At 43.0% G+C, this 25,507-nt stretch overlaps 1 protein-coding gene across 1 annotated transcript in view; it reads left to right on the top strand.

Annotated features, from left to right (window-relative positions):
* The first annotated feature begins 18,815 nt into the window (after positions 1-18,815).
* Positions 18,816-25,507, top strand: part of CIT (citron rho-interacting serine/threonine kinase) — a 168,948-nt gene continuing 162,256 nt past the window's right edge. The window contains 2 exon segments of the mRNA XM_079943395.1: positions 18,816-19,179; positions 24,294-24,435. Coding sequence (XP_079799521.1) covers positions 19,084-19,179; positions 24,294-24,435 — 238 coding nt within the window. The 5' untranslated portion in view covers positions 18,816-19,083.

Genomic DNA, 25,507 nt, shown 5'->3' with positions numbered 1-25,507 from the left:
AGAACAATCTGAAGTATTACCACCCTCTAAAGCCGTACTGCTCACCAGCGATCTCACTCCTAGGTATTTACCCAAGAGACATGAAAACATACCCCACACAAAGACCTCCTGCCCGACCCTGGGCTGGTGGGGACTCCCCCAGGCCCCCTCCCACTGTGGCCCACAGCCAAGGAGCGTGGGTGGCAGAGGTGGACAGTCCCAAGTGCCTGGGACGGACAGAGAGCCCTGCCCCGCCGCCTACAGCGTGAATGTCTCCAACTCCACGATGACACACCGTATGTGATGCCACCCGCATCTTGAGGCTTCCTTCCCCTGGGGATTCTGGGGCTCACACCCACACTCAGATTCTGCCTGCGGCCAGCAGGCAGATGCTGCCTGAGTGCTAAGACCCCTCCCTGGGGGCTGCAGGAGCGTCTGCCCAGGCGAATGTTCTTGCACATGAATGTTCAGAGCAGCATTATTCATAAGAGCCAAAACATGGAAGCAACCCCAAACTAGTGAATGCGTAAACAAAATGTGGTCTGTTCATACTACTTAGCAATGCAAAAAATGGGAGTAATGACACCTGCTACAACATGGATGAACCTCCAAATCATCATGCTCCCTGAAAGAAGCCAGGCACAAAAGACCATGTATTGTAGGATTCCATTTATGGGAAATGCCCAGAAAAGGCAAATTATAAAACCAGAAAGTAGATTAGTGGTTGCCTGGGATGGGGGTAGAAATGGGGATTAATTGTAAATGGGCATGGGACTTCCCTGGTGGCGCAGCGGTTAAGAATCCGCCTGACAATTCAGGGGACACGGGTTCGAGCCCTGGTCCGGGAAGATCCCACATGCCGTGGAGCAACTAAGCCCGCGAGCCACAACTACTGAGTCCACGTGCCGCAACTACGGAAGCCCTTGTGCCTAGAGCCGGTGCTCTGCAAGAAGAGAAGCCACCACAATGAGAAGCCCACGCACCACAAGGAAGAGTAGCCACTGCTGGCTGCAACTAGAGAAAGCATGCCTGCAGCAATGAAGACCCAACGCAGCCAAAGATAAATAAATTTTAAAAAATTGTAAATGGGCATGAATGACATTGTTGGGGTGATGAAACTTTTCCAAAATTGGGTTAAAATGATGGTTGCACAACTTGATAAACTTAACAAGAAGTATTAAACCTCGCACTTAAAACGGGTGAATTTTATGATCTGTAATCACACCTCAATAAAACCTTGCTATTCACAGTGTGTCCACGGACAGCAGTATCAGCATTCCCTGGGAGCTCCTTAGAAAAGCAAAATCTGAGCTCTCAGACCAGACCTGCTGATTCAGAATCTACATTTTTAAGACTCCGAGATGATTCATGTGCACATTAAAGTTTGAGAAGCACTGCTTTTACACTGGGACTTGGCCGAAATGTGCAGAACCCAAACCTATCCAAGCATAACTTTTGGCAAAACAAAACAAAACTCCAGTCCATATACTAATAATAGGACCCTGGAATATTGCTGCTGATCCCACCAATATGTAGAAAGACAGCATCTCTGATGCAACTTAAATTAAAGAAGGTTGGCCATTGTGTTTATACTTGGAAAATAGCAACTACTAACGCGTATAGAACATTTTTAACGTACCAGGCACTATGCTGCATTTACATAGCATTTCACTTTCTCTTTACGACGGTCCTGTGAGGTAGGTGCTATATATTAGCTCCATTTTACAGATGATGAAACTGAGGCACTGAGAGATGAATTGACTCATTCAGAGCCACACAGCTTGTAAGAGCCCCCTGTTGCAGAACCCTGGGCAAAGGGAGGGGAAATGAATTTTCCCTCAGGGGGCACAATTCACATTGCATTCCATGTGCACATGCTGTTTTGTGCTTTTTTACTCAATAGTCTGTACTGACTCCAACTACCCCTTCTGGATGCACTAATTAGGCCAACAGAACATTTGAGAGTTGGAGGATACAGAATAATGACTTAGCCCTGGAAGTCACCTGACTTAGCAAAATAGTGTGACATTAGCTGTCACTGCCATGCTGGGGATCTGGAGTCTTGACAGGGAGCTTAGGCGGGGGCGGGGGTGGGGGGAGGAAACAAGACAGCAAGCATCAGATGGAACCCTGCAGCTGCAGCTGGGGACCCAGGTAAGGCTGTGTGTCAGCCTAGGCTGGTATGCAGAGACTAGAAAGGCAGAAACTTTAAAAGGCAAAAAAGAAGGGAAGTGGTCGAGATTGGGTGGCTGATTGGAAGCTAGAAAAAACACAGATAGAGGCAAACAGCAAAAGTCCTTGTGCCTTTACAACAAAATTGGGCACCTCTCTCCCAGACTGGTTTGGTGGGTGCCAACCCCAGGAGTATCCATCATTGGGAGCAACAAAGAGGGTGAACTTGAGAGGTACCACTGACATAAAGAAAACAAGTGCCCAAAGCCGGGAAGTGTATACCTATAGCTAGCTAGGTATAAAGATGTGTTTCTCTCTCTCTCTCTCTCTCTTCTTGTCTCTGTCTCTCTGTCAGTTTCTTACTCCAGGCCTTGGACCTTGGCAATAATAGCAATTCATATTTGCACCTCATTGGAGGAACATGCCAGAGATTTAAATGCCTTCCTTCTGGGTTTCTCGTTCACAGGATGAGCACCACCTCAGGAACTTGAACCACAGGGCAAATTTGCACAGCTGTCTTCTCTGTATACAGCTGTTTGGGAGGCTTATTAGCATGTTTGAGGCTCTGCCAAATGTTTGTAATAAAAACACAATGGGAGGACACAAGAAGCTTCAGGGAGATTTTTTTTCTGTAACAAAATACTCTTCTAAACAGACCCAGTGGTTTACATTCTATTCCAGGACTCGATTTCCTCCTGTAAGGGCAAAGGTCTCTATGCCATGTTCTACTGAGTCAGGCAAGAAAATAACTCTCAACTCCACGTTCCTAAGTGCAGGTAACTTAAAAAAATATATTTTTGCTGACAACTGGAATAATGCATGCTCATTATTAATAATCAAACCTGACAGGAAAATGTATAACTTAGATGTGGCAAGGCCCCTGATGGTAACCACAGCTCTCACCCTTGGTCTACTCTGAGGCTGCATTCAGCACTTAAATGCAGTGCTAGGTAACTAGTTCCAGTCGGCTCTACATGACAGAGCGATTAAGTTTTACTGACGATTTTTTGGAGAAGGTGTGGAAGAAGGGTGACATCCGTACCATGTGGCAAACGTCCCAGCAATTCCCTTTAAACTCTTCCTTCCGCCAGAATTTCCTCTCTGAATATCAGCCTCCTCTCCCCCATCCCCTTCTCCTTCCCTGTCTCTGCCTTTGTTCCCCATCACAATATAAATTCCCCTCAATGGTCTGGAACAACTCAGTTCTGGCTCCTAACTTGCCTATCCCACTCAAACAGCGAAAAGCTCAGCAGATGGCTGATCGTACTCTGACCCTTTTGAAAAAGAAAGCAACTCACTATCCAATTATTTATCAAGAATGGCTGGGAATGGGCACTGGAGCTGGCTTTTTCAGTCTTGAAAGACCTAATTGTGTGTTTTTCTCCCCAGTTGCCCATTCAGTGAAATCATGGTGGCAGATTGAAATGGGCTGTTGTTGTAGCATTTACACCACAGAAATTGGCAAACACTGTAAATCACCACCTCCCCGCAAGCTAGTTCTTAAGCTAGTGGAAAGCAGTGCCAGGGGTTGGGGCTGGAGTGGAAGATAGATTTTGACATAAGAAAATAAAAGATTTCTCCATATTGTGACATATATAATATATACTATTAAAGAGAAAAACGACTGGCCCCAAATGGCATCACTTATGCTAAAGCCCATGATACCAAACCTAGATTTAACACCTAATTTAATTGCAGTGTTTTAAATTTATTTATTTATTTGGTGCGCCGGGTCTTAGTTGCAGCATGCGGGATCTTCGTTGCAGCGTGCCGGATCTTTAGTTGCGGCACACATGTGGGATTTGGTTCCCTGACCAGGGATCGGCCCCCTGCATTGGGGAACGTGGAGTTTTATCCACTGGATCACCAGGGAAGTCCCTAATTGCAGTTTTGACCTTCACAGAAATGCAATCTTAATTAACCAGTTTGGGATTTTCTGGTCAGCCCCAATGAGATAAGCTGTCGCTTGGGTCCTCTCCATTCCCCCCACCTCCACCCCAGTGGATGAGGAGACAGTCTGCATAATATCTCCAAAAAGATATCCTGGCCTGAAAATAATCCTTTATTTTTTTCTGCTAATCACTCCCTTGCCCCTCCTTCTTCCTATATAAATCTTCCATTTTGTACAACCCCTAGGGGTGCTCTTCTAGTTGCTAGATGGGACGCTGCCTGATTCGTGAATTATTGAAACCAGCTAATTAGATCTTCAAATTTATTTGTTGTTTTGAACAATATGGAAAGTATAACTGTCATTTCTTTCCCCATCACAGCATGCATTGTCCCCAAGATAACCACTCAAGTTTTGTGTATACTTTCCTCATTTTTTCCAAGCATCTGAGATATTCCTATTATTTGTATGGGATTACGCTATACATCCAGTTTCTATCTTACTTTTTTTTTACTCTAACAAGGTATCTTGGACATCTTTGTGCACATGGAGTCAGTTTTTAAAAATGGATGCACAGTATTCAATTATGGCTCTCCCGTAATTAACTTAGCCACATCCCAATTAATGGTCATTTGTGTTTTTTTCAGTTATTATTGTTATTATTATTTTCTGTTAGGTAAAGTTTTTTTCTGTAAATTCCTAGAGGAAGAATTGCTGGACAAAGACATTTTTCATTTTTGTAGATATTGCCAAACTGCCCTCCAATAAGGTTTGTGCTGATTTAGGCTTCCACCAGCAATGTAGGGTAGAATTTTTTAAAAAATGACTTTCCAGATAAAATTTAATGCTCTGGTTGTTGTTGGCAGCCGCAGCTGAGAGACTCAGCAGTGATGACTTGATTGATTTCTTCGTGAGCATTTTGTTTCCTCTCCCCAGTTCCTTTATTCATGTCATTACCCCCACCAGAAATACTTTTCCCACATAAATATATACATCCCACCCCTTCTTCCAGATTTATTGCAAATCCCCTCTCTAGTTCATTAGCTTTCAATTGGGACATTTGGCGATATCCAGAGATATTTTCATTTGTCACAACCCGGGGTGGAGGGTGCTTCTGGCATCTAGTGGGTAGAGGCCAGGGATATGGTGAGCATCCACAATTCACAGGACAGACCTGCACAATAAAGAGTTATCCAGCCCCACAGGTCACAGTGCCAAGGTGGAGAAACCCTGCTGTTGCTGAGTTGCTTTCTAGGGAGAGACCTCTGAAAACATTATACTTATGGTCCCTGCTTTAGTGTTGGCACAGAATGGATTGCTTTATTTTATTAATTACCCTCTGTTGAGATTTGTTTCGTGGGAAATAACAGAAATTTCAACTTGAATTCGTTTCAGCACTAAAGGAAACTTACTGGCTCACAAAACCGAAATGTTCTGAGGTCATGCTGATTTCAAGTGATGATGCTTTGGTGACACCAAAGGTCCCAACTGGGACACCAAGGTCCCAGTTGATTTCCAATTCTCTTCCCTAGATGTGGTCAGTTTTACTAGAAGCTCCTCCTCCCCCTCACACTTGTGATGTCAAAATAGGTACAGATCTACTTTCATATCCTCATACTGTCCTGTCCAGAGTTACACTGTCCAAGACAGTAGCCAGTAGGCACGTGTGGTTCTTGCCTAGTCCAAATCGAAATGTGCTATAAGTGCAAATACAGTCTTAAAGACCTAGAATGAAAAAAAAGTAAAATATTAATAATTTTTATACTTACTACATATTGAAATGATAACATTTATGATATATTGGGTTAAATGGAAATGTATTATTAACATTAACTTCACTTTTTTTCTTTTTACTTTTAAAAATATGGCTACTAGGGGAGTTCCCTGGTAGTCTAGTGGTTAGGATTCTGGGCGTTCACTGCCGGGGCCCAGGTTCAATCCCTGGTCTGGGAACTGAGAGATCCCACAAGCTGCACAGCACGGCCAAAAATAAAAAATAAAAATAATAAATTTTAAAAATTAAGTTAAAAAATATGTCTACTGGAACATGGAAAATTATATATAAAGCTTACATTTTGTTCCTGTTGGCTAGCACTGGTATAAGGGAAGAGACTTTTCAGGAAACACCCTCGAGAGTGGGCATTTTCTTTCCCAGAGACCACAGTAAACCTCTTCTTATGTGTCATTGGCTTTGGTTGGGTTGCCTCTACCATCACTGTAGGGGAAAGGTATGGGATAAATGGATTGGCTGATGCCATATACAGACCCACTTCTGGAGGAAGGCTTAGGTCATTCTTGTCTAAAGCTTCTGGTTAAGAAGATGTGTGTGTGTGGGGGCGGGGGGGAGGTTCACAAAGGATACCTGGGATTCTGTTTCCAGAGGTAGGATGAGGGATGTTTACTCTCAACTCCTAGCTATGGTCTGAGTTGCAGACAACTTATAAATTTTTTGTTGTTGTTGATTACACAAATACTGCATGCTTATCTTTCAAAAATTCAAGCACAGTGGACAAGAGCCGTCCACTATGCCCTATAGGTTTATGGTCTCTTACCCTCTCTTGGGAGAGACTGTAGAACAGTTTCCATCCGGACTGTGAATGTCTTGAGATCACGCCTCCCTCCTCTTTGCATCACGTCTCATGGCTAACACTGTGCTTTGTGTGGTAGCGGCACTGAACAGCTGTACCGATGACAGTGACGGTGGAGACCTCCACATACACATGGGCGTATTCTCAGAGACAGGCATGTCCCCACTGGGGAGTGGGAACCCAAGCAGTGCACTCCAGGAGGGTAGCAGTGTGTAGTCTCAATATTCGGAGGGGAGCTCGACAAGAGAAGGAAAAATAAGGAACAGGTAATGAGAGAATCACCTGAGATTGCCCTCACTTGTGTGATAGAGGCTATTCTTGAATTGAAGGAGTAATGGCAGAGGATGGGCCATCTGTCAGTCATGGGGATGGAGTGAACTCCATTGGAACCAAGTCATCGTTATTGGTGATATTGGCAGCCAGTTTGGAAAATATGGAGGGCAAACTCTAAGGCCACTCCCATGACCAAGGCCTCCTGATTTTTTTTTTTTAATATTTATTTTATTTATTATTATTATTTTTGGCTGCGTTGGATCTTTGTTGCTGCGTGCGGGCCTTCTCTAGTTGCAGCGAGCAGGGGCTGCTCTTCGTTGTGGTGCGCAGGCTTCTCATTGCGGTGGCTTCTCTTGTTGCGGAGCATGGGCTCTAGGTGCGTGGGCTTCAGTAGTTGTGGCATGAGGGCTCGGTAGTTGTGGCTTGTGGGCTCTAGAGAGCAGGCTCAGTTGTTGTGGCGCACAGGTGTAGTTGCTCCACAGCATGTGGGATCTTCCCGGACCAGGGCTTGAACCCGTGTCCCCTGCATTGTCAGGCGGATTCTTAACCACTGCGCCACCATGGAAGCCCAGGCCTCCTGATGTTTATGTCCTTGTGTGATCCCTTCTCCTTGACTGTGGACGGGACCTGTGACTTGAATATGGCAAAAGTGATGGGCTGTCACACCTGTGATTAAATTCCCTAAGACTGTAATGTCTTTCTTGCTGCAAGACTCTCTCCGTTGCTAGCGTAGAGGAAGCAAGCTTGTGAGCTTCTCTATGAACAGGGCCACATGACAAGAAACGGAGGGTGACCTTCACTGATGGGCAGCAAGAAATCATAATTACAGCTTTCAGGGAACTGAATGCTGCTGGCAACCACACATGCTTAAATACAAATCCTTCCCCAGTCAAACCTTGATATGGCACCACTACCTGGGCTGAAACCTTGATTACAGCTTTGCAGAGGATCTGGCTCAGTGTGTCTGGACTCTTGACTTATAAACTGTGAGATCATAAGTCTGCGTTGTTTCGTGCTGCTGAGTTTGTGGCAATATTGTTACATAGCATTAGATAATTAATACAGACAGACCTGAATGACGTATTTCATTTAATTTGCAACAGGTGTAAAAGCACCTGATAGGGTGGTTCTCATTTTTTATTGACTAGCAGTGAATAGAGAGACACATGAGTGGCTCAGAAAACAAAAAGCTATCTCTATCAGTTAGCATGGAGAGATAGGCCCCAATTTTTGTCATTGATTGGATGCCATGGGTATTTCCAATAAATCTCAGATCTTAATGATTTCTTATTCCTTGCAGAATCTTAGCTACACAGAGTGAAAAACTGGTAGAGGATCTCAGGTGTATTACCTTTTTGTCAGTGTTAGAAAAGGTTTTTAGTCGGCAAAGGAAAGTAAGCTGGGATTCATGCTCCTCAAGGCAGAAAGCCTTTATTTCCAAAGTCAGTTTTTTAGACACTGCTAATGGGGAGTGGAGAGAAAACTAGCTCAGAAGACGGATCATCTTCAAACCACATTACCCCTTAAGGAGAAATTTTGTTTCTAAAAATAAACCACCAAGCACACTGACTGAAAGAGATATGTCGTAATGGTCGTGGAAAATCTTCATGCCCAGAAAAATTGGTCACATTAAAGCGGTCATACTTTTCTCTGCAGTGAACACAGAGGATGTTGGTGTATCAATCTGTTGCTCTCCCTTCTCAAGTGTTTCATCCTAAATAACAGCCAACCATGGGAGTTTGCAAAACCATTTCATGCCTGTTCTCCCCTCTGCTGCTTAGTGTGTGCTGGAATCTTCCATCTGATGTTTGCATACTTCCCCTCTTAAAACCCTAGAATTTATTTCAGTTTACAGGTGGCCCTTGTTCGTATGCCAGGAAATGGTATGTTCTTGGGGCCCTCCACGATAAAGGGAGCATCCTGAAGGAATTTGCACTTCTTGTTGGCCTTTTTGTCGTAGGACGATTCTGAAACAGTCATCCAAGACTCAAAGCTGAGAACAAAAGTAGCTTCATGGACCCCACATTCCAAAGAGAGAAGAAAACAACTGGGGTCCCCGTCTTCTGTAAAAAGGAACCAAACTCCTATGCTATCTGCAGCCTCACTCTAAGCTGTATGGTGGTGGGGGTGGAGATAAGGCAAGGGCTGAGACTGTTCCTTCTCCTTCCCACTGGGGAAACTTCCTTAGTGATGGAGGGTGATATGGAAGAGCTAGAGGCGTCTTGTTCCCAGGGTGACCGTGATGGTCAGCGGACTTGCTGATGGGCTCTCTGAGCTCATGATTTTTTTACCTGGCCTCATGCATTTGTGCTTCTCAAAGAATTTTATTTTCAGTGTCTTCAAGTCTCAGCCACACCTCTCCCACAAACCCTAAAGTTGGGTTGATTTTTGGAATTGCGCTTCATTTTTTCAACTTTATTGAGGTATAATTTATATACAATAAATGTACTACTTCAGGGGTACATTTAGATGAGTTTTGACAAATGTATACACCATGTATAACCATTAGTGCAATCAAATACAGAACGTTCTTAACAGCCTTGGAAAGGTCCCTCATGCCCTTTGGCAATTAGTCCTCAGTTCTACTCCCAATTCCATCTGCTATCAATTTTTCTGCTTTCTAGAATTCTACATAAATGCAATCATACAGTATGTACTCTTTTTGTCTGCTTTCCTTCACTCAGCTTATGATTTTGGGATTTATCCATGTTGTTGCATATATCATTAGTTACATTCTTATTGCTGAGTAGAATTCCATTGTTTGGATAGACAGTAATTTATTTATCCTGCGTTTTATGTTTATGTTAATTTGGGAAGAAAAGGAATTCTTAAATGTTGATGCTTCCTATTTAGGAACAAGCTATGCTTCTTCATTTTCTTACTCAAGTCTTGTTTTTTTTGTTGTTGCAGTACGCGAGCCTCTCACTGTTGTGGCCTCTCTGGTTGCAGAGCACAGGCTCCGGATGCGCAGGCTCAGCGGCCATGGTTCACGGGCCTAGCCGCTCTGCGGCACGTGGGATCTTCCCGGACCGGGGCACGAACCCGTGTCCCCGGCATCGGCAGGCGGACTCTCAACCACTGCACCACCAGGGAAGCCCCTCAAGTCTTGTTTTTATGTCTGTGGTCAAGCTTTGTAGTTTTCTTTGTGTGACCTCTGCTCTTTTCTTGCTGTGTTTATTTCTAGGAACTTGGTATTTTGTTGTTACTGGAATAGAATTTTTTCTTTTTAACATTAGCTCAATGGTTGCTGCTGGTATAATGGAAAGCTATTGATTTTTCTGAACATTTATCTTATATTGGGCTATATTTTGGAAGTCTTGTTGGCTCTAATAGTTTCTTAGCTGAGCCTCTTGGATTGTTTTAGGTTTACAGTTCTATCTAATGATAACATTATCTCCTTTTCTAAGAGTGATACTTATTTCTTTTTCTTATTCTTGTGATCTCTAAGGAAAGGGAGGAAAATGGGAGGAAGATGGCTTGGGTGTGAAGGTGGAGAGGCAGAGAGAGGGTCAAAATGAAGCAGCCTGGGTATTCCCTGGTGGTCCAGTGGTGAGGACTCCGTGCTTTTACTGCTGAGGACCCTGGTTCAAGCCCCAGTTCAGTCCCTGGTCGGGGAACTTAGATTCTGCGAGCCAGGTGGTGTGGCCAAAAGAAATAATAATAATAAAATAAAATAAATGAAGCAGCCTGAACACTTGCTGCTGGGTGGGGCACAAATGAAGTGAGTAGACACCTTGGAACTTAGCTAAGGGTGTGAGCTGAGGAGAGGGTAGTTGGAAAAATCCAAGTAGGGTCCCATTTCCTATGTTAGAAAATTGTGTAGGATGGGTCCCTTCCCCCTAATTTCTAGTCTCTGCTCCAAACATCAGCGGAGTTTTAAAGGAAGAAGGAGGGCAGGGAACAGCATAAAGAGACCACTCCCCTGCCACACTCCGAAGCCCCACCTATTCTGCGGAGGCGGGAGGTGAAGTATCAGAAACTGCGAAAACTTGAAGAAAACTGAAAGTTATAGGATTTGCTAGGGATGTCTTTAAAGGGTGGAAAAGGGAGGTTCGATAGAGAATGGTTGAAGCAAGAGATTGGAAAAAAGATAAAATTGTTTCTTTTTTTGGACAGATTGTTCAACAAGCCAGTTGCATTTAAAATGTCAGCTGCATTTCTATTGATTCTATTTTAGGAAGGGGTGTAATTAAGAGGACACTGGAGAAGGCATTGTCATTTGCAGAGAAGCCTATCTATATAATTTTTATAAAAGCATCCTCTTTTGAATCGGATTTGGATTTCGCCTTTCATGGCAATACCAGATGGGTATCACCAGGTATATAAAATATAATCAAGTCTTGTGTTCAGACACGCAGGAATGAAAATGGGAGCTGCCCCTGCAATTACCTCACTGGACCACTAGATGGCTCTACGGCTTTGGTGTGGCAAATGTAGAGTAAGCAGTTGTGCCTTAGGTGCTTTAAAGATAAGGAAGCCACTAGTGGAATTAGGTAGTCTCCAAGGTGAGAGCCTAAAAGTTATTGGAAGTGAAGTATAGGAGTTCATTAGTGTGGAATGAATGTGATCTGGAGAAATGCCTGAATTTCATATGAAAATCTTCTATTGTTAAACAAAGAAAGTAAATATAAATAGGCACAACGAGATACCACTTCATGCCCATTAGGGGTGGTTATTATTAAAAAAAAAAGCACAGAAAATAACAAGCATCGGTGAAGATGTGGAGAAATTAGAGCCCTGATGCATTGCTAGTGGGAATGCAAAATGGTGTAATGGCTGTGGAAAACAGTTTGTCACTTTTTCAAAAAGTTCAATGTAGAATTACTGTATGATCCAGCAATTCCACTCCTAGGTATATACCCAAAGGAATTGAAAGCAGGGACTCAAACAGATGCATGTATGCCAGGGTTCACAGCAGCATTATTCATATTAGTCAAAAGGTGGAAATAACCCAAGGGTCCATCAACAGACGAATGGATAAACAAAGTGGTATATCCATACAATGGAATACTATTCAGCCATGAAAAGGAATGAAGTGTTGACACATGCTACAACATAGATGAACCTTGAAGACATTATGCTAAGTGAAATAAACAAGACACAAAAGGATAAATAATGCATGATTTCACTTACATGAGGTACCTAGAGTAGGCAAATTCATGAAGACAGAAAGAACAGAAGTTACCGGGGGCTTAGAGGAGTAGGGGATGGGGAGCTATTGTGTAAGGCACACAATGTACAGTGCTTCAGTTTTATAAGATGAAAAGAGCTCTGGAGGTGGATGATGGTGATTGTTGCACAACAATATGAATATACTTAATGCCACAGAATTGTACATTTAAAAATGGTTAAGATGGTAAGTTTCATGTGTATTTTACCATGGAAAAAAAAAAGCTATGCAAAGCCGGACAGTGTCTTCCTCAATAGATACAAGCCCCCAAATAGAGATCTTGGGCTTTTCTGAAAACTGATGCTAATGAACAACAGAATACACGGGTAGAAAAGGATCTACCTATCCCATGTTTTGTGTTTCTTTTCTTCCCAAAGTCCTCCCAGCTGGGTTTGTTCTTCGGGGTTGGAAGGCCTCCTTCAGCACCCACACATGGAGAGATGAAATAATCTATATTGCAGTCTCCCCAGGTGTTTTAACTTTAATAGAAGTTGAGAAATAAAGAGAACATTATAGAGGTGCTCTAAGAGCAGAAGGAGTAGAAAAGTGCAACCCAATATTATTCATTGTGGAAAAAGCCAACCCAGTTAGTTTTAAAGAATGAAGTTGCAAAGAGAGTTCTTTTTAATGAATAGGCTTTTAGTCATTAAAAAGAGCATCTTTGACCTCATCTGCTACTCTCCTTGCCTGCATGAATTCTTCAACCTTACGGGTTGTGGTAGGTCCAGTCGTAAGCCTCCAAAGATGTCCACTTCCTAATCCTCACCAATTGTGGATGTTACCTTACTTGGCAAAAGGGACTTTGCAGAAGTCATTAAATTAAGGATTTTGAGTTGGAGAGGATATCCAGGTGGGCCCAATGTAAGTACAAGCATCCCTATGAGGGAAGCAAGAGGGTCAGAGACAGAAGGAAAGGTAACAAATAAAGGGGAGAGGAGAGAGAGAGAGAGAGAGAGAGAGAGAGAGCAGAAGATTCCAGAAGATGTTACATCTGTTGCTACATTGCTGGCTTTAAAGATGGAGAAAAGAGCCATGAATCAAAAAGCTGAAAAAGGCACCAACAAGGACTCTCCCCTGGAGCCTCCAGAAAGAGCCACCCCTGCCAGCACCTCGATCTTAGTACAGTGAGACCTTTGTGGTTTTCCTGACCTCCAGAACGGTAAGAGAACACATCTGTGTTGTTTTAAGCCACTACATTTGTGGTCACTTGTTACAACAGCAACAAGAAACTCATACACTGGCCTCCTTACTGTTTCTCCAATGCTTCAGGTTCCATACTACTTCAGGGCCTTGTCTTTGCTGATCCTGCTGCATGCAGTGCTCTTACCCCAGTTGTTTGCATGGATTTGTCCCAAATTTGGAGTCTTTATTTGAATGTTACCCTCTCGATGAAGTTGTTTGTGAGCACTTTAAGATTGCAACCCCTCCCCTGCACTCTGTGGGCTCCTTTTCTGGATTATTTTTCCCCATAGCACATCTTGCTGATTTTCTGTCTCTGCCCACTAGAATACGAACTCCCCAAGGTCAAGGATTTTGTACAGTTTATCTACTGCTGTCTCCCCAACACCTAAAAGAGTAGCACAAACAGTAGGCACTCAGTAAATGTTTGTTTGCAAACTTATTCTTCCTTGTTAGATGCTTTGTCTAAGGTCAAAGAAGGAAAAAAAAACATAGATGGGAACTCATTCCAACTTGGAGAAAACATTTGGAAAATGATGGTGTCAATGAAAGTTCTAACAGTTAAAAATTTCAAAACATTTAAAATGTATTTTGACTTGTTTGGGAGCTCTGCTGGTTGAAATAAAGTATATTTAATGTGTTCATTGGAAATTTTCACGTCATACAGTTATAACAGGTGGTTCTCAATTCTGGGCAATTTTGCCATCCAGGAGACATTTGGCAATGTCTGGAGATATTTTTGGTTGCCACCACTGGGAGCATATGCTAGTGGGTAGGGCATTTACTTGGTGGAAGCCAAGATACTTCTAAACATCCTACAACACCTGGTTTATACCTGGGAGTATAAATCAGTACAGTCTCTTTGAAAAAGAGTTTGCCACTATTTGCTAGCTATACTTTTTCCTAACACACAGTAACATGTATAATTTTAAAAATAAATGACATTTGTATGTGACCTGAAAGTGTCTCTCATGCCAGTGGTGGGGAAAACAGGTAATACCTGGGATACGGCTTGCTCTTAAAAGGACTCAGCTAAAAAAAAAAAAAGGACTCAGCTGATGGTGCTTTCTAGAAGCATTCCCTAGAAGTTACCCACAGCCAAAATATCTTGAGGAACTTTTTCTTACCAAAGGGACCAGAATAGCTTTGTCTCTTTATATCTAGAATGGGGTTAGCTTCTTACTTTTCCTGTCCTTCGGGGGCATGGTTTGTACAATACTTAATGTTCCACTAAGTCTCGTTCGAGTCTTGCAGTCATTCCTCTTTTTTTTTTTTTTTTTTTTTTTGCGGTACGCGGGCCTCTCACTGTTGTGGCCTCTCCCGTTGTGGAGCACAGGCTTCGGACGCGCAGGCTCAGTGGCCATGCCTCACGGGCCCAGCCGCTCCGCGGCATGTGGGATCTTCCCGGACCGGGGCACGAACCCGTGCCCCCTGCATCGACAGGCAGACTCTCAATCACTGCGCCACCAGGGAAGCCCACAGTCATTCCTCTTACCTCTTTAAGGTGCCTGGGAGCATCTCTGCTTGTGTTACGGCCCAGTTGAATGCTCTGAGGGCAATCACATTTCTGTTTTCTTCGTGTTTTGGGAATGTGCTGTGACATACCACCTGCCACCCCTCCCTTGTTGCCAGGGCCCTCTGGAGTCTCCACTGTTACAGGAGATTATCACAAAGTTTCACCATCTTTTGCCTACAGCTCCATCTCCCCACTATAATTGGCTTTTCAAAAACTGACAAGGAGGGTATCTTTTTCCTTTTGGTACCCCCAGTGCTTGGCACAATAAAAAATTTTTTTTTAATAAAATAAATGAATAATTGAACGTAAGAACATCATGAAGTCCTTTACTATGACTCAGTGATGATGATATTCTTCCAGAGTCTCCAAAACAATAATCATCATGGATTCATGTTCTGCATAAAAGTGGTCATTGTTTCATTCTGCGCAAGAACCAAGACAAGGTCTCAGCTTTCCTGTCAGTCTAGTTTTGTTTGTTTGTTTTTGCGGTACGTGGGCCTCTCACTGTTGTGGCCTCTCCCGTTGCGGAGCACAGGCTCCGGACGCGCAGGCTCGGCGGCCATGGCTCACGGGCCCAGCTGCTCCGCGGCATGTGGGATCTTCTCGGACCGGGGCACGAACCCGTGTCCCCTACATCGGCAGGCGGACTCTCAACCACTGCGCCACCAGGGAAGCCCTGTCAATCTAGTTTTAACGACGGTTAATTCTATTTGGCAGTGTCTTATCCTTTTAGTATTGGCACACCGCCGTTGGTCCCTCCTAATTCTCTTTCCTCATATGCTTACTGTACAGTTACTACTTCTGAAAGAAAATTGGGGTTAATGTGGTTTTTGCTTTATGTTTCCTTATTCATTTTATTTATTGTTTTTCCCTTGTTCTGTTTCACAAAGGATTTGCAGAGGCCAGCGATTGTTCTCATAGGAAATTAGTAGGCAGGATTCAGGGAAATGCAAAATGGTGCTGTTAACATTGTATTCTAATTTAGGATGAACAAGTCCCAAGATTCTGGTAAAGACTTCTATTTCTAACACCTGGAAACTAACAGGTTTGGCTGGATTAGAAAAATCAGCAGAGGCATTGACTAGATCCACATTCTCACCTTTCTGAGATTTTTTATATCAAGTGAACAGCGTCTGTGACCCACTTTGCCTCTCTCTTCACCTTGCCATCCCCAAACTTTGGTTAACCCTCTCATGTCATTAGAAGTATTTGTTATTTTCATATATTTTTCTGGACTGGGTCAGCCCTTGCAACATGACAAAAGCAGAGGCTGGGAGAATTTCTAACATCTGCTGAGAAGCAGGTTTTGTATAGAGGAAAGGATTTGGAGTCAGACAGTCCAGAAGTTCCAAATCCAGCTTCACCACCTAGACCTGAACAACTGAAGATTAGTCACTCCATATCTCTCAGCCTCAGTTTCCCCATCTGTAAAATGTGGATTATAGTTCCTCCCTCTCAGGGTTATAGTAAAGATTAAATGAGATGTGCTTGATTAAAAAAAGGGGGAGAGGGGTTTGATAAATAGTAGCTATCATTATTATCCCAGGATTATGTTTGGGGGGAAAAAAGTGTATTAAGCAAGTCTGTAGCTTTGGTTTTATACTGATGTGTGCATGCGTGTGTGTGCCTGCATGTGATAACACGTTTCCAGTTCTATCTAGTGTAGGGATTGGAAATGTACAGAAAGGACTGCCTCCCTTTCAAATTTTAGAAATATACATAAATAGAACATCTATACACACAATTTACAAATTGTGAAACAAAAATCCATATTATTACTAGCTAGGCTGAGAACTAGATCATAGTAGCAACATGACTCCTGAAAGGTCACCATCCTAACCCTAGGTAACCACTCTCTGGACTTTTGCTTTCTTTATGGTTTTATCACCTGTATGTACATCCTTCTCTAAATATTTTATTTTGTTTTCCCGCTGTTGAAATTTATATGAATGAAAACATACCTTAATAACCTATACGGGAAAAGAATCTGAAAAAGAATATATATATGTGTGTGTATATATACGTATACACACATATATGTGTATCTGAATCACTTTGCTTTACACCTGAAACTAACACAACATTGTAAATCAACTCTACTCCAATAAAAAGACATACTTTATTGTTTTGCTTCCTTCACTCAGCGTTGTTTTGAAAGTCATTATGTCATTGTGTTCAGCTGCAGTTTGTTCCTTTTCATTGCTGTATGAAAACACTGCAATATAAAAAACTATCCTTTCTATTGCTGATGGATATTTGGGTCGCTTCCAGTTTTCCTTTGTTTTTTGCCATGATGTTGTACGGTACTATTTGTACATTCTCGTACATATCTTCTGGTGTACACAATTAGGAGTTTCTCTAAGGTATATACCCAGGAGTGAGTCATAGAATGTACATATCATCAACTTTAGCAAATAGTGGCAAGCTCTTTTTCAAAGAGACTGTACTGATTTATACTCCCAGTAGCTATGTATGAATGCCTGTAGCTCCATATCTTTGAAAACACTGTCAGACCTCCTCCCCCATCCCCCGCCCCAATCTGGGTGCATGTTATTGTATCTCATTGTGGTTTTAGTTTTCTCATTTCCTGATTAAGAATGACGTTGAGTATACTTTCGTATATTTGTTGGCCTTTTGGATTTCCTCTTTAGTGAATTGACAAAGTTCTTGTCTTTATTTTAAAATGTCCTATCAGACAGTCTCAATACCTTCACCTATTTGTTGCAGGACAATCAGTCATCGAGGCAGATGGAATTTCAAACTCAAAACACTTGCTGCCTCAGCTGTACCCTATAGCAGAGAACCAGCTGGTTTACCAAAGTAACAAGTACTTCGACCTTAGGCAGGATTGAGGAACAAGACTACCAGGCAGAGCGGCCTAGCTGTCTTCCTCCTCGCAGGTGGCCTGAGAGCGAGCAGGGGACACGGCCCCGGGATCCCAGAGATCCCCAGAGATCCCAGACACGAATACACGCGCAGTCAAAATTGCATCCTTCTGCTTAACCGCCAATTTCAAACTTCCAAGACCTGCCCTGCCGGGTTTTCTCTCCCCGTTTCCCATTGGCCATGAGTCAAAGGAAGAAACAATTTGATTGGCTATCTCTTTCACTTCCTCTGTCCCTTTAAGGACTTGGGCAGGGCCTGGTTGAGATACTGCTGTCCATCATAGGAGCGGGAACGCTGATTGGTCCAGACGTATCTGGGCCCCGCCCGCGCCGTTCCCCGGGTTCAAATGCTGCGGCGGGACGCCCGGGGCTGAGCGGAGCGCTGACTGGCGGGGTCGGCTGAGCGTGAGTCTGGTTCCCCTACGCCCAGTTTCCCCTCCACCCCATTCTGCAAGACCTGGGGAAGGGCCTCCTCCACCCACACCAATCCTGGCTTTGCCTCTCGGAGCCGGGAGGGCGGCGGTTCCGCCCGTAGGGCTTCCGGGGGTCGGGAGGGTCTTCCTAGGCTGGCGGTGCACAGGCCCACTTCCACCAGAGCCGAGGGGTCGGCCAGGCGATGCTGGGGCCAGAGGAATTGTTCCTTTCTCAAGCTTGGTGGGGTCCTGTGTTTATTCTGTCCTGCCTCCTGTCAGCATTACTAGTGGGGGCTGGTAGCGCCTTAGAATCTGTGTGACCTTAATTTGCTTTAGTGTCTTCATATTCTTCGTACCCATCCATCACTCCTACTTCCTGCCTCTTTCACCCTGTTCCAGCCCATTGTTAGAGAAGCCTAGGTCCTGCCTCAGAACCTTAACTCTGGCTGTGTCCTCTGCCCGGGATACTTTTCCTTCTCCAGTTATCAGCAAGGCTTGCTGCTTTAACGCCCTTCAGGTTTTGGTTCAGATGTCACCTTCTCAGTGACGTTACTCTGACGCCACTGTTACACACACACTGCCATGCCCCAATTCCCCCATCTTGCTCTTTTACTTTTTTTTTTTTGAACCCCATGGCGCTTGAAACCTTTCAACCTACCTGTATTGTGTAATTTGCTTATTTTCAGTGATTTATTCAGTAGCTATTAGTATTTATGTGCCGGGCTATATGTTTCCACACTATATGAAGATAAAAGTCCCTGCCCTGGTGGAGCTTACATTCTAAGGAGGGCAGATAAACAGACTTTTAAGAGAGTAGGTCAGATAAGTGTTACTCCTGTTACACTGAATAAAAATCTGATTTTTAATCTCCGTCACCAGACTGAGCATCCCAAGACCCAGTGGGGGCTGATTTTCACCTCCCTTTCCTGATATCCTGAGGGAGCTCGGGATCTCTCAAGCCCTTCCTGCTCAAATCTGCAGAACACATTTAACCTATCTCCCTTCACCACCAGTGGGGAGATGTTGAAGTTCAAGTATGGAGCACGGAATCTGTCGGACGCTGGTGCTGCAGAATCCATTGCCAGCCGGGCCTCCAGGTTGAATCTTTTCTTCCAGGTAAGAGACTGGCTTGCCAACTTTGCTCACCTCTGTGTGTTTCCTTGGAACCTCTTTGTTACCTTTGCTTTTGTTATAGGACTGAGGCTAACCCAGGAGAGAATCCCCTTTGGTGTTTCATATGTGCTGATAGTTTTGGAAAGGAGCCATTGTTCAGACAGGAGTGGGTGGCTGAACTTACCCTGGAAGGAAGACCTTTTTTTATGACTTCAGTACTAAAGTTTGTCCTTTTATTAAAGAAAAGTAATTGAACAAAGACACTCTTTTGACCGAAATTTCTATACTTGTAATCCTATAGAAATATAGAAATCTTTTTCATTCAAGGGATGTTTATGGTTTAGATTAAAAAAAAAAAAAAGTTTTGATAAATACCACACCTGTGAAACCCCCTTTCCTCTCAAGATACAGAACATTTCCATCACCGCAAAGGATTAAAACTTAATGTTGTCAGATTTTTTTTCCACGTAGACTTCTAATTCTTTTGTTTCTGATGTAGGTGGAACACCGTTGATGTAGAAATCCTTGTTTGACTTATGTATTCGTAAGTCAAAGGGACAATACAGATAGTGGTGAAGATTTAGGTTTGAACCCTGGCCCCAGTACTTGTTAGCTGTGTTACCTTGGGCGAGTCAGTTGCCTTCTCTGAACCCATTTTCCGTTCTTTATAATAGAGGTTATAACACCTAATTTACAGAGTTGTGAGGATTAAATGAGATAATCTATGTAAAGTACTTAGTTTCTTGCCCAGCTCTTGGTAAGCCCTTTATAAATGGTAACTATTATTAATAATAAGTGTAGAAATAGTATTAGTGACAGTAATAATAAATTTTTTTTAGCAGTCTTTCCTGATCTTTTTCTTTCCAATTAATACATGCTCTCATAGGCTTTTTTAAAAATTTTAATTTATTTAATTTTTGGCTGTGTTGGGTCTTCATTGCTGCGCGTGGGCTTTTCTCTAGTTGTGTAGAGCGGGGGCTACTCTTCGTTGCGGTGTGCGGGCTTCTCACTGCATTGGCTTGTCTTATTGCAGAGCACGGGCTCTAGGTGCGCGGGCTTAGTAGTTGTGGCTCAAGGGCTCTAGAGCTCAGGCTCAGTAGTTGTGGTGCACGGGCTTAGCTGCTCCACAGCATGTGGGATCTTCCTGGACCAGGGCTTGAATCCATGTCCCCTGCATTGGTAGGTGGATTCTTAACCATTGCGCCACCAGGGAAGCCCAGTAATAATAAATTTATGTTCACATAGCAGTAGTTATATTTACGAAGGCATTTTTGTATGATACCTGTAGGATGATAAATAGTAATACTATTTAATAGTAAGTTAATAGTAATACTATTAAATTTAATAGTATTTAATAGTAATACTATTACATTTAAACCAACTATACTGGTTTAAATAATCGTATTTTACAATGTTATATTAGTTTCAACACTAATACGATCTTGAGGACATTTTTCCCAAGATACTGGTATTGGGGAATGTTCAAACAGATCAGAATGGGGACAGATTGAAAGTGTAGGTGGGACCATCCCCATCACCATTTAAGTCATGAGCCATTTTTCACTAATGAATAGTCTATTTTTAACCTCAGCTGACTGAGTGCTACCACTTTTTAGCCCCTTTATCGTTTTACTCCCAAACTTTCAACTTATGACAGAATTTATTAAGGCCTTATCATATGCAGATGTGGAGGGAGACAAAGACTTGCCCAGAATCACACAGCTTGTAAATGGCAAAGCCATGCCCAGTTTTTGTTCTGTGGGTATGTAACTGCTGGGCAATACCGCCAGAGTATGTCAGAGTTTATTAAGTGTGTCTTGTACTTAAATGTCATTTTAACAGCAAGGATTGTGGATAAACCCCTAATTCATCTTTTTTTTTAAACTAATGAGTTCCACCCCGCCCCCAGGAAAGCTGTTATTTGCAAGTGTAGCGTAACCCTAACATTCGCCTTAATATAAACAGGTAAGGATACTGTTTTTCCCCCTTCCAGCTGAAACTGCATTCCTTCTTGGATGGGACTTGAACACAGCCAAAACTCAGATTGGACTTGAACCCACGATCCCTGACTTAGGAGGGGACTTGAACCCACTGTCCTTTAATTGAAACCACTCACCTGGTGTCAGGACTTACTGAAGCTCAGGTTCTCTTGTCTCAGCACAGAAAAGGCAAAGAGTGAGTTTCTTAGCATAGGATGCTTGTGAGAGATACAAACAGCCAACAAGGGAATGCAGCCCCGAGAGCAAAGAGGGGCTACGTTTTTATAGTCAGAGAAAACGTGGGGAGGGGAGAAGACCACCTTTTTTCTCATTTTTGGGCAGACATCAAGGCTTATATCATTAGTTCTTCCTTTGACCCTATATGGTCTAACCGGGACTGTCATGGTGCTACTTAAATCATGTATATTAGCAGGAGAGTGGTAACATATACTAAAATATGGTAATTCATCTCAGGTTTCAATATAATGTCCCCTTTCACCTAGTTTCTTTCTCCTTTTACCTATATTTCTGTCTTGGCTACATGCAGAAATGCTCCTCTTCAAGGACCATTAACTTCCTGACTTCGTGTAAAAAGATTCAGAGCCCATATCTATTGTCTTGTGTTTTAGCTATCAGGACTTGTGGCTTTAGTGTACTTGGTACTTGGATGCACCTGGTCTTCCTTCAAGGTAGTATAGGTTGTTGCTAGGTTATTGGATTCTTTTCTTGAGTGGTCATTAGCTTATAACAGTCTCCCAGACTCCCTTAAAATTCCCTCGCTGTCCTTAATCCCCTAGTGGGATTTCTAAACTATTTAATTACCCTACTCTATCCCTATCCCAGCGCCCTTTTAATGAGGTTTGGATAGAGAGTAGCGGTTTTGTTTTCCATTTAGGTAAGTACTTTAGACAGGGTCTCAGTTTCTACTTAACAGAACTTCCCCACAAGCTCTAGGTCAGTGGTTGGCAGACTTTAAAATTTTCGAGCCAGCAAAATTTTGCAAATTTGCTGGGCTGACCCAGGTTTGCCAACTTTCTATTTTGCCAAGTAAGGAATGTAAAAAACACACAGAAAAAAGAAAATCATATTATCTTCTTTATTTCATAAAGAAAGGACATTTTAAGAAATACCATGAGAGGAAGGACATCGTTGCAGAATAAAGGACCATTTTACAGTTTGAATACATGTAGCTTTATAAAAGAGTCATCATGTGGTGTTCATCTTCTCTTATTTCATGGCAGACTTGAAAACTTTGTTAAGACTCAGTACTGTATTTGGGAACAGCTGCTTAAACTCATTAAGGAACAGAAGAAACAAAGAATCTTAGTTTCCCAGTTAGTGGCAGAACTCTAAAGTGACAGAAGGGTGACCTTTTGTGACCCAGTGCTTCACAAACCTGGCTGAGGTCTGACTCTCTAGAGAGGACTTGTTACTAAACATATTCTAAGCTACAAACTGGGAAATTGGAATTCAGTAGGTTGGGGTGGAACCTGAGAATCTGTTTTTTTTTTGTTTTTTAAGTGCTCCAGTTCTCCAAGTGATTCAGATGTAGCCAATCTGTTTCTGTTATCCAGTGCTGTGTAACAAACCACTCACAAAGTTTAAAACAACAGTGATTTATTTTGTCTTATGATTCTGTGGGTTGGCTGCATTCAGCTAGGTGGTTCTTCTGCTGGGGTCACTCATGGGGCTGTATTGAGTTGGGAGCTTGGCTGGGACTGGAACATTTGGGTGCCAACTGCTGGCTGGGGAGCCTCAGGGTTCTACTGACCTCTCTTCTCCAAAGGTCCTTCATTATTCAGTCAGTCTAACCTGGGGCTTGTAATTTTTTTCTGTGGATAATAAGTATTTTAGATGTCATGGGCCTTACGGTCTCTGCTGCAACTAGTCAACTCTGTCATTGTAGCACAGAAGCAGCCATAGATGATGTGTAAATTAATAGGTATGGCTGTGTTCCAATAAAACTTTATTTATAAAAACACGCAGTGGGCCAGATTTGGCTGACCCCTGGTCTAGCCCAAGCTTCTTGACTTGGTGGATGGCTTCCCCAAAAAAGCAAATGTAGAAGCTGCCAGACTTCTTAAGGGCTCCACCTTGAACTGGCACATGATCCCTTATGTCATGTTCTGTTGGTTGACGTGAGTCATGGCGATGGCACAGATTCACGGGGAGAGGAAATAGATTCCGACTCTTGGTGGGTGCAGTGGCAAGTGCCTTCAGAGTTAGAGGAACTGTTGGTGGCCGGCTTTGCAGAGAGACCTGCACACAGCCCACAGCTTGGCACATGGGTTTCATTGCTCTAGACCAGGGGTGCAAACTCATGTCTTTGGGGGCCGGGCAGTGTAAAGGAGTCAAGTGAGCCAGATGGAAGAGCTGCGAGTCAGGTCTGCAGTGAAATGCAGACCACATCCGCTACCCAGAGGGGCAGCGCTCCTCAGCTGCAGCTCAGCATCCCCAGGCAGGAATGTGGGGCATTGTTGCCAGATCTGCCAGGGTCTCACGGGAAGCCGGAAATCCTCCCCTCCCCCCTTTTTTTTTTTGGTGTGAAATCTCCTGGTTTTTCAATATTGGCAGATAACTCAAATTATTTTAAATACCACAGGCCAAACAAAACATGTCTGTGGGCTAGATGCAGTTTGCCAGTTTGCAGCTGTTGCTCGAGATCGTGAATAAATTCAGCTTTAGTGCAGTCACTCCATTTACACAACCCTAGATTGTTCAAGTGAATTAAACCGAAGTTATGTCAGCAAACCTCTGGGAACACAGGGAGGAAGAGGCAATCGTTGTGTCCTAGTGCAGAGACATGGAGATGTGACAGGACCAGCAGGGTTCAGAGTAAATGTCCCCACGAGCCTCAGACCATTAAGAAAGAAGGACCTTTTCTTACTCTTGGCATGCTGGTGAAGTTTTTCTCCCGAGGTGCTGGAGGAAGAAGCCCACGGTGATGGAATGTCCAAGTGATAACTTAATGACTGTCAATGGATGTTGCTTTAAAGAACGAGGCCACCGAATTATGTTGTTACTGTGTGTCGTGAGCAGTTAGTCGAGTTGGTAGCTTGCAATTTACTCTGCGTGGATGTTATTGATCAAAGCTTTTCATTATTGACAGTGTCTCCATCTGCTGTTTGCTGTTTTTAGGGGAAACCACCCTTCATGACTCAACAGCAGATGTCTCCTCTTTCCCGAGAAGGGATATTAGATGCCCTCTTTGTTCTCTTTAAAGAATGCAGTCAGCCTGCTCTGATGAAGATTAAGCACGTGAGCAACTTTGTCCAGAAGTGTAAGTGTGGGCAACTTTTTCTTGAAAACTGTCCTGTTTATAGAGAACTAGAAGGATGCCAGGGGCGGGATGCGTTTGTGGTCAGTGGGAGTGGGTGGGAAGTCTGCTTTAGACGGACTCACCTTCAAGGTCAGCTTCCACCTTTTGTCTCTGGGAGACCGAATAAGTCTTGGTTGCAAGTGACAGAAACTCAACTCAAACTAGCTTAGGCCAAAAAGTGAATTAAAAAATTTTTTTTATTTTATTGAAGTATAGTTGATGTACAACATTGTGTTGATTTCTGCTGTACAGCAAAGTGATTCAGTTATATATATTGTTTTTCATTATGGTTTATCACAGAATATTGAATATAGTTCCCTGTGCTATGCAGTTGGACTTTGTTGTTTATCCCCAAAAATGAATTTTTTTTGGCTCATGAAATTGATAGTCCAGGGATGGGTCAACTTTTAGGCATGGCTGGTTCCAAGGACTTAAATAACATCCTCTGGCTCCATCTTTACACTCATTCAAAGCTGATTATTCATTAAGCATTATAAGCACAGTGCTTAGCGCCCACAGTATTTAATTTTAATAAATTGAATTTATTGTAATTAGTTTAACTTAATTTATTTTAAAATCATAAGAAAATATGGGTATGCTAATAATGTTTAATGATTCTGGATTATATTCATCTTTATACCAATGCAGTCATAAAAAATATATATATTTATATAAAATATATTTTTTATGGAGCAAGGGACTGACGAAGGCAAAAGTGCCTAGGGACTGTGAAAGTCATGAATCGGCCCTGCCCGCACCTTGTTGTTGTGTTTTATTTATTTATTTTAAAGTATTTATTTATTTATTTGGCTGCACTGGGTCTTAGTTGCAGCATGTGGGATATAGTTCCCTGACCAGGGATCGAACTCGGGCCCCCTACATTTGGGAGCGTGGAGTCTTAGCCACTGGACCACCAGGGAAGTCCACGAATGCACCCTGTTCTCGACTCTCCTTGACTTCCACGTGGTGGGGAAGTTGACTGCTGGTTCCCCAGTTTCGTATTTTTTCACGTGACCCCAGTGTTTTTCGACCA

The sequence above is a fragment of the Stenella coeruleoalba genome (assembly GCF_951394435.1).
Source record: "Stenella coeruleoalba genome assembly, chromosome: 14".
Classification (NCBI taxonomy): domain Eukaryota; kingdom Metazoa; phylum Chordata; class Mammalia; order Artiodactyla; family Delphinidae; genus Stenella; species Stenella coeruleoalba.
The sequence above is the reverse complement of the archived record's forward strand: the minus strand, read 5'-3'. Positions and strand labels throughout refer to the sequence as shown.